Below are 14,527 nucleotides of genomic sequence, written 5' to 3' on the forward strand. Positions count from 1 at the left end.
ATTGTTGCCATGTTCCTTTCTTGAGAAAACTTTCTGACTCATCTTTTAATCTCCCTGGGAAGGTCTACACTACTCCTGAGGAACCTTCTCAAGCACTGTCTGCCCAGATGGGCTAAACTCATTGGACCAGCAGAGAAGCCACTCTGAGAATGTTTCACAATCACTCTTGAGCTACCTGTCTCACCAGGCTACTCATAGCTGTGGATGGCACACTGGAGTACTTGGGTCACCTCTGTATTTCCTGGCATGTTGTGTACAAGGGGCAGCAGGTGGACAGGATGTGTTTGACAACCATCCCAAAGAGTGCTGGGAACTTTGGCCTAGAACCTGGAAGTATATTCTCATCCTGTGATTGTTCTTCTTCCTTTTAATTATTGGGAGGTTTATTTCTTTGAAGGTGCTGCATTGTTTCTTCCAGATGCCTCCACTCCCTATATCACAATAAATCAGTACTCTCATTCAGGAAATGGGAGAAGACTGAGAAAAAAAACACACGATTCATAGATTCATAGATACTAGGGTCAGAAGGAACCTCAATAGATCATCAAGTCCAACCCCCTGCCTAGGCAGGAAAGAGTGATGGGGTCAGATGACCCCAGCCACATGCCTTCTTTTAAAGACCCCCAAGGTAGGGGAGAGCACCACCTCTCTTGGAAGCCCATTCCAAATTTTGGCCACCCTTACCATGAAAAAGCTTTTCCTGATATCCAGCCTAAATCTGCTCTCTGTCGGTTTGTGAGCATTGTTCCTTGTTACCCCAAATGGCGCCCTGGTGAACAGAGCATCTCCCATCCCTTGCTGTGTCCCCCTAATGAATTTGTAGGTGGCCACAAGATCACATCTCAGCCTTCTCTTGTGGAGACTGAAGAGGTCCAGGTCCGTCAGCCTCTCCTCACAGGGCTTGTCCTATAAGCCCCTAACCATACAAGTGGCCCTCTCGAGTCTACCAACATCCTTCCTGAAGTACAGTGCCCAAAACTGGACACAGTGCTCCATCTGCGGTCTGACCAATGCCACATAGAGGGGAAGTATCACCTCCTTGGATCTATTTGTCATGCATCTGCTGATGCATGATAAAGTCTGGTTAGCTTTGCGGATGATTTCATCACACTGATGACTCATGTTCATCTTGGAGTCCAGTACGACTCTGAGATCCCTTTCTGCTTCTGTGTTGCTGAGAGGGTCACTTTCCAGCCAGTAGGTGTGCTAGACATTTTTGCACCCTAGATGCAGCACTCTGCACTTTATTGTTGGACTGCATCCTATTGTGTACTGCCCAGTTTTCCGACCTGTTTAGGTCTGCCTGCAATCATTCCCTACCAGAAAGTGTGAACTTCATCCCATAGTTTGGTGTCATCCACAAACTTGGACAGAATACACTTCCCACCCACATCCAGGTCACTGATGAAGATATTGAAGAGTACAGGTACAAGGACCGAACCCTGCAGGACCCCACTGCCCACATCCTTCCAGGTCAATAATGACCCATCTACTACCACTCTCTGGGTATGACCGCCAAGCCAATTTGCCACCTACTGGACTGTATAAACATCTATGTCACAGCCTCTTAATTTATTTACGAGAATGGGATGAGATACCATATGGAAGGCCTCGCTAAAATCCAAGAAAACAACATCCACCTCTACTCCTGCATCTAAGCATTTTGTGACCCTGTCATAAAACATAAGCAGATTGGTCAGGCATGATCTACCTGCTATGAATCCATGCTGGTTGCCCTGCTGCATTATTTTTCCTGCTGGACTCCCCTCTTGCCTCCCCTTCTTGAAAATACATTGGCCCTTTTCCAGTCCTCCAGGACCTGACCCGAGTGCCGCAAGTGCTTGAACAGCTGTGCCAGTGGTTCTGCTATGACACAGGCCAATTCCTTCAGTACCCTCAGATGCTGCTTATCCAGGCCTCCTGACCTGAACACATCCAGTCCATCCAAGGGACTCTGCACCAAGTCAGTGTCGACAGTTAGTGGGCTGGTGTCCATCTAAGAACCCATTAGGAGACTTAAGTTGATCCCTGTTCAGGAACACTGAGGCAAAAAACTCATTGAATAGCTCAGCCTTGTCCCCCCTGTCGGTCATGAGTTGCTCCTTCTTGTTCAGTAGGGGTCCTATGCTGCCCTGCACCTTCGTTTTACTCCCTACATACCTAATAAAAGACAAAAACCCTTTTTGTTGTCTTTAATTAGCGTTGCCAGCTCTAGCTTTGTAGTTGCTTTGGCCTTTCTAACTGCCTCCCTACAAGTGTGGGCCAAGTAGGTATACTTCTCCTTGCTAGCTTCCTCCTGCTTCCACCACCTATATGTCTCCTTTTTTGCCCTTAGGCTTCCCTGGATTTTCCTGTTTAGCCAAGAATTTTTTTGGTTCCTTTCCCCCTTTTCCCTTGTACTGGGATCATCTCCCTCTGCGCCCAAAAGATCTCTTCCTTTAGGAACAACCACCCTTCCTGGACTCCCATCTCACCAATACTCTTCTTCTGCAATGCATCATTGACTAGACTCCTAAGCACACTGAAGTTATCCTTCCTAAAGTCAAGCACTTCCACCCTATTAGTTAACTTACCCACCCAACGCCATATGGTGAATTTGATTGATTGGTGGTCACTGTCCCCAGGTCCTCTCCCATAGCCAGCCGACACCAAGTCCAGTAAGGCATTCCCCCTAGTGGAACCATATACCTTCTGTGTTAGGTGAAAGTCCTGCACACAGGTTAAGAACCTGTGTGAACAGTTGGATTTGACTGACTGCTCCTCCCAGCAGATGTCAGAGTAGTTTAGGTCCCCCATGACAAGCACATCCCTAGATTGTACAGCCTCTGAGAGCTGCCTCAAGAATTCCAAGTCTAGCTTTCCCTCTGGGTGTGGCAGTCTGTAGCAGACCCCCACCATCAAGTCTCTTTCCCCTTGACCTCTGTGTATCCTAACACATAATGCCTCAACTTTCTCCTTCTTTGATTCCATTTTGATTAGGGTAGATGTATAATGCTCCTTTACATAGAGAGCAACCTCGCCCCTTTCCATCCTACTCTGTCCCTTCTGTACAACCTGTATCCTGTAATGTGTACCACCCAGTCATGGGTAGCATCCCACCAGGTTTACATTAGCCCCACTAAATCAAAGTTATTGTTTGCAAGCAGGACTGCGAGTTCTTCTTGCTTGTTCCCCATGCTCCTAGCATTAGTATAGAGGCACTTGAGACCTCCAAATGGTGCCTTTGGTGCCCTCCCTTTCTGATGCCCTTCATACTTAGCTGGGGTATACTGCTGTATGTCTCACAGTTTCTAGATTCTAGACTCTCTCCATCTCCTGCCTCCCCATCCCCCATCATACTTAGTTTATAGCCTGATGTAGGAGGTCAGCCAACCTGTAAGAAAAGAGACTCTTATCTTTTCTCCTGGCCACATCATTTGTTCCTACATGGATGAGGACCATGGGATAGTTGTCAGAGGGCTGGATGAGGTCAGGAATTCTCACTGTGATGTCCCTGATCCTGGCTCTGGGATAAGTTCAAGTAATAGAGGAATTGCCAAGATGAGAAATGTAAATAGTAGCAGAGGGTTCAAGATATGAGTTGGTAGAAACAAGTATTGGAATGTAGATCAAACAAACTGTGTGGTAAGTCTTGAAAGTGAAAATCAGGAGTCTGAACTCTGGGTACACAGACCCAGGAACCTAATGGTAAAGGGAAGAGGGGACGTTTTAGCAAATTATGTTTCCTATTTGTGTGTGTGTATGAGAGAGAGAGAGAATATGAAAGCTAGTTTCTGAAACCAATGTTACATCTTAGTAAAATGTGCACAAGTAAAGATGCTTGTAAACTTTTTTTTTGTTGACACTGCTGTCAGTTATCTCCTCTTTCATGATTATGAAACCAGTGACCTACTTTTTCCCTAATTGAGTTGAAATTGTGAATATGTTCAGTGGTTTTGGATAGCAATATCAAAAATGGAAAAAAAATCTTGGCCTGGCTGTGTAGCACTTGGAGAAGACACACTGAGGAATATAACATGTGGGATACCAAATCAGATCAGCCTTATGCCTTCCCTTGGCCATAACCAGCTGCATTAGGGAAGGTTGAAGAAGTCCTGCTGTTGACAGTTCTGGCATAGTTTCCCCAGAGAAAATTTCCTTTCATTATTTAGAGGTTTGTTTCTGCCCTGAAGCATGAGATCTGATACCCCTTCCACAATTTTGGTTTGTTTACTAATAGAATTTTGTACATTCCTCCTTTTTGTTTCAGATATTTAATGGCATTTTTACCCTTTTGTCTTGTTTCCTTTTTTTAAGAAAACTTTATTTTATCTGGCTAACAGCATTTTTTGGGTGGCTGCAGGTGTTTTTCTCTTTAACTTTCTGCATTCCTTATAGCTTTTTAAATATTATTTATGATCTCTTTCTGCTCTGTATTGTTAAGTATTACTAATCAGCATTATGGTAAGTATTTAATAACTAAAATACACATTGTATGATCAAAATATGCTTTTAAAAATGTTTACTTGTCTATTTTATGATGAACAGGTTTTTTATGACATCCTTCAATGGAACAGAGTGAATGCAAGAATATGGTTCTCTCTTCTCTACTTTTTGCTAACCCCATTTTGAAAAGCCCTTTAACATCTCTAGTGTTAAAGTGCACTGCAAGTGCAAAGGATAATGATTTCCACAGTTCTCAAACAATTTAGATAATCAATAAATCCTGGGCACATACATCCATATATTACAGAGCATGACAGTTAGTAGAAAAGGGAGATTTATAAAGGAGTTCCACTTCTGAGAATTTGATTTACTGTTGAATTTGTTCTCCAGACCACTTAATCATGGACAAGAAAAAGACAAATACACAGACTCCTGGGGAAGGGAGGAAACTACTGATGATATTTTAAAGTAATTTTCCAACTAATTTAAACTATTAGCCTTACTCATGGCTCCAAAGGGAGCTGTTTTTCTGTCCTTCTGATTCCTGTCGTTTTTAGTAGTGACAATTCTTCCTCCTCCTTTTTCTGAAAAGAGAGGTCAGTACATTTTAACTTTAAATTAAGCAAATCCCTGAATTCAGTTTTCTATCAGCCTTTATAATATATGTTTGCATGCTGCTAATTTAGTTGCTCTTGGATCTAGCATTGCAGAAGGCCAGCTCTACATCTGCCTGGGTCAGGGCTGGAGCCATAGTTGAAGATAAATGGTGGAGGCAAGTGGGGGCCAGGCTGCACAGTCTCCACCTCCCCCCCACAAGTGACTTGTCATGGATACCTACCGTATGCCCACCATAATGTGGTCTCACCCCCCATGCTTCTGCCATCATTAACTCCCTCCCATGCAGCATGAGCCACTTTGGCTTGGGGCAGGAGGTGACTTGGCTATGGCTGCAGCCCTGAGCTTGGGGCTAAAACTAAAGCTGAGCTGCTGTCTTCCCTGGGCCAGCATTCAAATCTAAGGCAAAGATCCCACCCGCATCTTGGTTTTGAGTAGATTGGGTAAGAAAAAGATAATTTGTACACCTGCAAAATCACAAAATCCCTCTCATTTTACCAGACTTCTAAATACTTGGGGATAAAAATTGTAACGTACGAGTACTGAGGATATAGAAAAGGTATTATATGTGGAAGATCCTTCCTCATTAGTTACATTATATACTATGTGCAACTATGTATGTACACTGTAAGTAACTATGACATTATTGAAATAACAGAGAAGACCTGGTAGGATAGCTCACATGACTAGAGTGCTGTCATGGGTGGGTATAAGCCAGGGATTGTCAACTGAGGGTATGTTTACCTCCAGGGGTACTTGGGAAGGCCCTAGCAGGTATGCGTGGGCAGGCAGGGGCAGAGTGCTACCACCCTGTGCTGCCGCCACCTCCCAGGAGTAGGGCCAGGGTGGGGCAAGAGCAGCAGCACCCCTCTGTGGGCTGCACAGGTGCTGCCCAGCCGGTTGGACATGGGGGGAGGGGAGGGAAGCTTACTCATGGCAGCAGCTGCCACCACCATCTACCGCCCCTCACTGCTGCTCCATGTTCCACACTGTGTCCAGCCACATGACACAACCCCCTGTACCCTACTCCACATCCAGCAGCCGGAGGTACACTTATTTAAAAATGTTGAAAACCCCTGGTATAAACCATTCAGGAAGGACAGGCTGTGGAGAGGAGGAGTTGCATTTTATGCAAAAGAGCCATATGACTGCTCAGAGCTCCAGCATGAAACTAGGGATAGGCCTGTTGAAAGTCTCTGGGTTAAGATTAGGGAGGAGAGCACCAAGGGTGATGCTGTGGTGGGTATCTGCCATAGACCACCAGACCAGGAAAAAGTGGTTGATGAGGCTTTCTTCAAACAGGTGGTGGAAGTTGCCTGATCACAGACGCTGGTTCTCATGGGGAACTTCAGTCCCCCTGACATCTGCTAGGAGGGCAATACAGCAGTATGCAGGCAATCCAGGAAGTTTTTGGAGAGTTTTGGGGACAATTTGCTCTTGCAAGTGCCAGAGCTGCAAGCTAAGGGTTGTGCTCTTCTTGACCTGCTGCTCACAAACAGGGAAGAATTGGTGAGAAATATATTAGTTGATGGCAACTTGGGTAGCAGTGACCACGAAATGAATGAGTTCAGGATCTGAGGAAAGGAAGGATGGAGAGCAGCAGAGTAAGGACCCTAGATTTCAGACAAGCAGACTTCCACTTGCTCAGGAAACTCATGGGTAAGATCCCCTGGGAAGCCACTCTAAGAGGGAGAGGAGTCCAGAACAGCTGCCTGTACTTTAAAGAAGCCTTACTGATTGTTCAGGAACAAGCCATCCCAATGCACAGGAAGACTAGCAAGTATGGCAGAAGGCCACTTGGCTTAGCAGGGATCTTGTCAGTAAGCTAAATCACAAAAAGGAAGATTATAAGAAGTGAAAACCTGGACAAACTACTGGGGAGGAGTATAAAAGCATTTCTTGGGCATGCAGGGATGAAGTCAGGAAGGTCAAAGTTTAGTCCAGCCTTAGAAGTTTTTAAGACCAGGTTAGACAAAGCTTTGGCTGGGATGATCTAGTTGGGGCTGGTCCTGCCTTGAGCAGGGAGTTGGACTAGATGACCTCCTGAGGTCTCTTCAAACCTGAATTTTATATGATTCTATGATCTTTCTGTAAGAATTGAATAATTTTATGTAGCATTTGTTCTGTAGCACATGGTGTGTTATAAAATATAACAATTCTACTTCTTCTTGAACCTTTGCCAAGAATACTGACCAACAATACAGCTGCATAATTCTCTTAGATCTGACAGAGCAGTTCGAAAACAGACAAATTAGCCGAAGATATATCTGTAATAAATTCTGTTTTTCTTTGGTTTGGTTAAAATTCAGAATGTCAGCCAAACTTGGCCAGTTTGGGAATTTGTCAAAATTCCAGTCTGTTCTGGCTATAGTGTTAGCATATCTGATTCAGAAACCACAGAGTTCTTTTTAGAATTGAGGAAAAATTGGTGCTGGATAACTAAAACCTTCTAAAAAAAAGCTGAAATTTAGTGCACTATCTTGATGAATTACATATAGGTGAGATCATTTTCTTAAAAGATGGGGGGCCAAATTTCAAACTTTTTTCAGGAGAATGTCTTGCATTTGAAAGCTTGTCTAATTCTATCCTGGCTCTGCTGCTGGTCCAATAAAAAGATATCACCTAAATAAATCCTGGCCTCTTGCATAATCCCTGGACCATCATGGCTACAACATCCTTCTAACACTACCAGACTTTTTCAGAAAAAGCTTTGAACTATCCAGCATTGTTTTGTTTTGTTTTGTTTTTCCCTTTTCCATTTTAAAGAAAATATTGTATTGGCATGCCATAAACAGCTAGAATTCCTTGGGATCTGCTGAGGAATTTCTTGACAGCTATTAATACCCAAGTCACCAGCTTTGCACTGAATTGTAGTCCATGACACAACTGTCACATGAGATAAATAAATAAATACCATGAGAAGTTTGTTTGTTTTTTTCCAAGAGGGGTGTTGTTAGTGGGAACAAAGGGTGGAACTAAAGCAAAGTAATTTCTGGATCAGAGTGATTGATTTAGAAAATGTTACTGTGTATTCTACATTCACCATCTGCCTTTGGCATTAGGAGCTGTTAAGTGTAGTCTCAGTATTACTTAATATTACACATCAACTCAATGAGTTAAATAGCACATACTGGGCCCCTGGGTGTTGTGCTGATTTACACCATCTGAGGTGTGTCAGCTGAGAATTTAACTTGCTTAAATAAAAGTAAGGTTTTTCATTTCTTGGTACTGGTTGTAGCTTCCCTTGAAAGAAAAAAAACGGTACATAGACTCTTCTGTATTAATCTTTGTAATAATAGCTTTTGAGGACTTGAAATGCATCTGATTACAAAACAAAAGATCACAGGCAGATTACTCAAAATGCTTTTCTCCCTTTGTGTGGAATGATGAAAGCTTATGGAGGAATTGAATAGAAGGGGTAGGCAGCAATTTGGGACAGGAGAGTCCTGCAAACTTGGACTGCATTTTATTTAATCAGTGCAATCCTGTGCTATAAAGCTATCACCACATTTTGGCTGCCACCTTTATTGAACCCATTTAAAATACCTTTTATAAAAGTGCATTACTTGGCTGTGTAGTGTTTTTTCCAAAATGTTCTGCATATACTGCATATCACCTACCAACTTAAAAGTAAGTATGATTAAAAAGGTTACTGCATTTTTGCAGTTTGAAATGCTGAGTGCAAAATATGGTATGTTTTAGTTAGTGGGTTCTCATATTGCTTTTTATAGTCACATTGAAATAGCATACATGCAATTGGTTTGGATAATATCCATGAGGAATCAGCCCAAGGGTATATCATTGGTCGCTATCATTCCTTCACTATATCTTTATGTTTTTTCTCACTGTTGAATAATGATGAAAGTGCAAAGCAGGCTGTATTCAAAACACATTGATGTTAAGTAATTGAAGTTAAGTAATTCAAAGCACATATTGATGCAAACCAATGAAGGGCTTACCTAACTTCTGTTTTTCTGTTCTTTTCTTTATATAACTATCCTTTGCCAAAGCATTAACACATTTTAGATCACTAGGAACATCATTTTTAAAGGATCTGAGTATAAGTCTTAGAAATGTGAGATTCACTAATAGTGGCCTCCATCCTGTTTATCCTTCAAGAACCTGGTTAAGCCTCTTTTATCCATGTCAGTCAAATCTTAGTCAAGTAATTGGCAGATTACCATGAAGAACAAGTTCTAGTGAGGAGAAGAAATTAACAACCATCCAACTGGACCCGAAAGAGTTAACTTCACTGGGTATCATTTTATTAGGTACTAACTTGCAGCCCTTTGCCACACAGACATTTTTTGAGGCAAGGAATTTGATTACATGACAGCCTCAGCTCTCAAACCTGTTCCTCTATTTTGATCCAAAATATTCAATGCATCTACCCTCCTAACACACTGCAAAGTCTACTTGTTTACCTTTTGGAGAGGAAGGAACATAATGAGGAATCTATTTAAGGGTTAGGGTGGTCATTAATTGTAGTTGCTGTCAGCCTGGGAATAAGGAGTAGCTTCTAGTTTTATTTTGCATGTTTGGCAAAGATACGTAAGTAGGCATGAGTTTTCTCAGGTTCTTTTTTTTAACATAATTCAGAATTGCATGCAACAAAATAAATAAGTACTTGTGTGAATAAGGATTGCTTAAGTGTTTGATTCTATCATGCTTTTATACTGTGTATTGCCTTAGAAATGTCAACTCATAGTAGTAACTGATCTTAATGATGATAGATGTTGACCAGGTCCTTCAATTTTAAAGCAATCTGAAGCTAATTTTTTTTTCTATTTTATTTTTAACTGAAAAACTGTTTTGAAACAAATTCAGTTGTGAATGTGAAAGCAAAGACTGGAATTGCTGATGAATTGTACAAATGTCTGTCAAAATGAATTATGTCATTAGGTATGCAGAAGATAATTTGGAAATAAGTGTTCAAGAATAGGCACTATTTGAAATATGCTGGCACTGAAATGATGACAAATCATCTAAAAATATAGAAAGTGAATGAGGGAGGTGCAATATCTAACAGGAACTTTGGTAAATTAGGTTTTGTGTCATGGGTATATCTTTAACCCTGATATTTGCTTCCTAATCTCAATGGTTTACAAGATGACATGATTTATTTGCAATCTTCAATTACTATAGGAATCTTTCTTGCTATATGACACAATCGTCTTGATAGAATAATAATAGCAGCTACTGACTCTCATAGGCATTTCACAGACCACTGGAGAATAATATGTGGAGAGAAGGCTACATGTTTGTGCTTAAGTCTAAATCTTCGATTCTTCTGTTGTGCTGTCCATGACAACAATCTCATCATCCAAAACAGCTTATTAAAAGAAAAATAAATCTCTCTTTTCAGAGTTAAAGAAGCAGAGGAAGTATGCAGGCAGAAAAAGGGGAAGTCACTTTACAATATAAAGCCAAAACACGACTCTGGAATTGTAAGTGTAGACTCTTGTGTTTATCTTAATAATAATAATAATGTTAAGAATTCCTTTTCTTTTAGCATTTTATATGTACCTTTTCCTGACATCCTTACTTGTTTTTATTTTCAAACTTGTTGTCTGGATATAATATGTTCATAGACAGTGTCAGAGTGACAAACTTGGTTACTGAAGTTCTATATTTATGCAAAGAAAAGGTACAGCCCAGGCAGTGGCAGTGCTAATTTCCCCTGCTGCCCTGCCAAAGACACCTCTGTGGGTGAAATGGTAGTTTAGTCTTCAGGTCTTCTGAAGTTGCAGACCATGAAAGGAGTAACAGTTTTTTGTGGTGTGGATGCCTTTAGCCAGGGAACAGGGTCGCTAAAGAGTTACTAGACACCAGTGGCTTTTGGTCAGACCCAGTTAGGTTTGGAAGGTAAGACTTAGACAGAAAGATACTTATACTCTTAACCTTATATTATTATTCTCTTGAGTAAATACCAGTTCATAGGTCCTGTTCCTGCAGATACTTATATCTTACTTAATTTGAAGTGCACCAGTCTTATTGGTTTCAGTGCACTAACTTGAATGGTTAAAGTTAAAAGTGTTTTCAGGATTCTGACTTCTTTTAGAGTGGCTGGAATTTTTCTCCCGTAGAATATCTATCTGGCTCCTTGCATTTACAAAAAAAAAAAAAAAAAAAAAACAGAAAAAAAACCCCTACTGTACTGTTGCCTACCCATCTGGTTTTCAATACTTCAAAATGAATGACTATTTCCTTAGTCATGATCTCTCCCTCCCCCCAGAAACATGATTCAGATTATTTTGTATTTAATGCTATGTTATAATGATTATGTTACAAAGGTTACTATGACATGTGACACATGTCCTTGAAATGAAACGTGTTGTCATTTACCATAATCTAGTTAGCATAATCTGACACAGGAAGAAGGGGAATTGTTGTTATTGTTTCTTATTGTAGCTGCTTAGGAAGAACTGGTGGTGGTTACTGCTACAGGAAATGTAAATGGAGTAACAGTTCAGTTAAGTCTTAGTTTACAAATGTTATTTGTAATAAGATCAAGATGTAAGTTTAAGAAAACTTTTTGGTTTGAGGGTTTTTTTCTGCCAGTATGGAAAATCAAAATTTTATGAATTCATGCTATTCTTTCAAACTCTATATGTATTATACAAAACATTTATTATTACTATTTGTACTTTGAAAGCACCTGGAGGTTCCAGTTAGAAATAAGGTTTCCATTGTGTTAGGTACTATATGCACATGTACATGCAAGATAGAAATGTGTGCACAGAAAGCTATTTCTATATACAAGCACCTCAATTAGTCATCTTGCAATTTTAAATCTAGTTTGAGCTGAAGTGATTTTTGAGGAGGGGAGGCTGTTTGGGGTTGTTTTAGTACACTTCTATACGAGAGATAATTGAAAGTTAGCCTAATTCTGTGCTTTACATATTTATATAATTCACAAGCATAATAATTATAAAATAAATACTAAGTTTTTTTCTTTTTGGTCTTTTTTTCCAGAAAGCAAAGATAAGTATGAAAATATGAGAGAAGAAAAACAAAAACTATTGCCACCTGTTTAATATAATTCAGTATGTCAGGCGGATGGGGGAAGGAAACTACATCATCCAGATCATTTGTTTTCTTGATCTTTTAAATTTGCTTTTTATTCTCTATATTTTTTTTACTAGTTGATGTTACTGTACATTCATGAATGAATGTAATCACTGTAATGGAGTGCCCAGCAATAGACTAGTTATGGACTTGAGACACCTTCCCTTTACCGTGTATCTCCTTTCTCACTCAAAAAGAAAATATATATATATTTTGTATGATTCATGGTATAACACCAGTAGACCAAAACAGCATGCATAAAACGCAGTATCTGCATCAGTTCAGAACATGCTGAAAATTACATTTAGTTGAACTTCATAAGCATACTACTTGATACAATAAAACCATTTCATTCCTATTGGCAACATCCATCTAACACAAATACTCCATGGCACTGCATTTAGATTAGGGAAAGAAATGTTACTTCTAGTGAATTGTTTGTATCCGTTTCATGTCAACATTTGCAGTCTGTATTTTGAATTGTTAAGTGCTGTTTATACAGTATAATCAATGCTTTCCCAACTTGTTTGGTTGCCCTCCATGACTGAATATTTGTGGAACAAGATGCTTATCATAACTATCTTTAAAATCGATAAGGCAGCATACTTCATCTTTTGCCAGACAATAAAGAGTGGGTGGTGTGGGATTCAGAAAACCAACACCAAAAAATGTTTACGTGGAAATATAGAAAAGCACAGGAGTACTTCAGAGTATAGAAGAGACACTGGGGTATTATAACATGCTAATATGTCAAGGAGCTGATCTGTTTACAAAATAAAATAAAATAAAATAGAAAGGTGTATTACAGTTGAGTTATACAGAGTTCTTGTAACTACAGTGTTTCTAACATTGCATAACTTCCCTTTCTGAGTCGGCATTTCAACTGATTTAATATTAACATTTTTAAAAAATTATAGAGACTGGCATTTAAAGAATTCAGTAGTCAAATCCAGTGACAGAATAATGGCTGCTGGCTAATTGATGTCAATTTTACATTTAAACATCAGAGATGTGAGTTTTATCTCCAGCAATCTGTATGCTTGGCTAGGAGGCAATAGAACTCTGACTAGGACTTCCATGATTAATTTCTACTTAAAATCTGAAAATTAACCTAAGGATTTATCAGTGTTGATTTGTTGAGCCAGTAACAACCTCCCCTATGATGTAACTACTGAGCTCAATAGGAATAAGCTTTGTAACATTTCTCTTCCAAAGCACTCTTCTTGGGAGCAGCCAATGCATGGAATGGATTTGGGTGCACATGATCACAAGTCCTTGGCCTGGAAAGCACAGGGGTAACATAAATTTGAGGTCTAATCTTCTGTGGTAGATTATTCCCTGTCTAGTCTAGTACATCATAAGACATTCCTGACTGTCCAGAAGTTAATATTCTGTACCACGTGTCCTAAGGGCAGCAAAAAATCTGACCTCAGGAATCTGTTTTTCCTCACTTATACCAAGCACTAGAAAAGTTGCTTTTTTTCCACATACGTGAAAAATAAGTCTCCTGTTGCTTGATAAAACTATGCGAAATTCTGTGCTCATGGTAATTTCTGGAAAGGATATGGTTACCAAGAACTTAGTTCTAAAATATTGTGTTGTTGGGACCAATGGTATTTTTGGGGAAAGGGAAAAGAGGAGATTATTTACTGTTATGAGTAACCTATGGAAAGTAACTAAAAAAAAAAATAAAGCTATTTTAATGGCACTGATTCAAACCCATGTTTGTATTTATGTACACTATAGTCTTTCGCTCTTAACTTTTGCATTGATTTTTATTTAAGTGCAAGGATGCAGTAGCATGTTTTGGTTTTGTAGCTTTCCTGTTCCCTTCAGTACCACAGTATGTATATTACCATACTAAATTAAATAATAGAACATCTAACAAAGAGCGCTATGTGCAATACTGTATTTAGTGTTTCTATTTCAATTTTTTTAGAATGTTAATTTATATGAAAATAAAAGGAATAATGAAACCAAAGTTACTGTTTTGGTTTGTTTTTTCCGTCCACTGGTCACTGTGTTCCATGCTGGTATACCACATACGCTGCCCAGGAGCCAAATTCTTTTTAATCTGCTGTCCTCAAAAGGTTATCCTATCCTTGAAGAACTCTAGTGATTCGTTTGTGGAGATGGATGGACTCCTTCTACTTTGGCAAGCAGGAGATTTGAAAGCAGTACTCTACAGTTGTATGGATTACCAATTTTCTCTCACGTCAGGGTAACAGAGGAGCCCCCAGAGCTCTGTTGTGTTTTGTTCTACATAGATAGCATACCACCACCATATCTCTAAGGTTTTACTGCCTTCCTTCCAGTAGCTCATTGAGGAATGTGACTAGCATCAGTCATATGCTTTTTATTCTTTCTCTTCCATGATATCTATGAAGTGGCTATTTTACCTGGATACATACAGGATTCC

General features: G+C 39.8%; 1 protein-coding gene across 1 annotated transcript in view; it reads left to right on the forward strand.

The window, feature by feature from the left end:
* The window catches only part of FMN2 (formin 2), a 246,295-nt gene extending 232,216 nt beyond the window's left edge, over positions 1 to 14,079 (forward strand). Inside the window, exons 17-18 of the mRNA XM_090044786.1 lie at positions 10,406 to 10,487; positions 12,016 to 14,079. Of these exons, the coding sequence (XP_089900912.1) occupies positions 10,406 to 10,487; positions 12,016 to 12,042 (109 nt within the window). The 3' untranslated portion in view covers positions 12,043 to 14,079. The remainder of the gene's footprint in view (positions 1 to 10,405; positions 10,488 to 12,015) is intronic.
* The last annotated feature ends 448 nt before the right edge of the window (positions 14,080 to 14,527 follow it).

The sequence above is a fragment of the Crocodylus siamensis genome, chromosome 1 (genome assembly GCF_052110815.1).
Source record: "Crocodylus siamensis isolate JL-2025a chromosome 1, ASM5211081v1, whole genome shotgun sequence".
Classification (NCBI taxonomy): domain Eukaryota; kingdom Metazoa; phylum Chordata; order Crocodylia; family Crocodylidae; genus Crocodylus; species Crocodylus siamensis.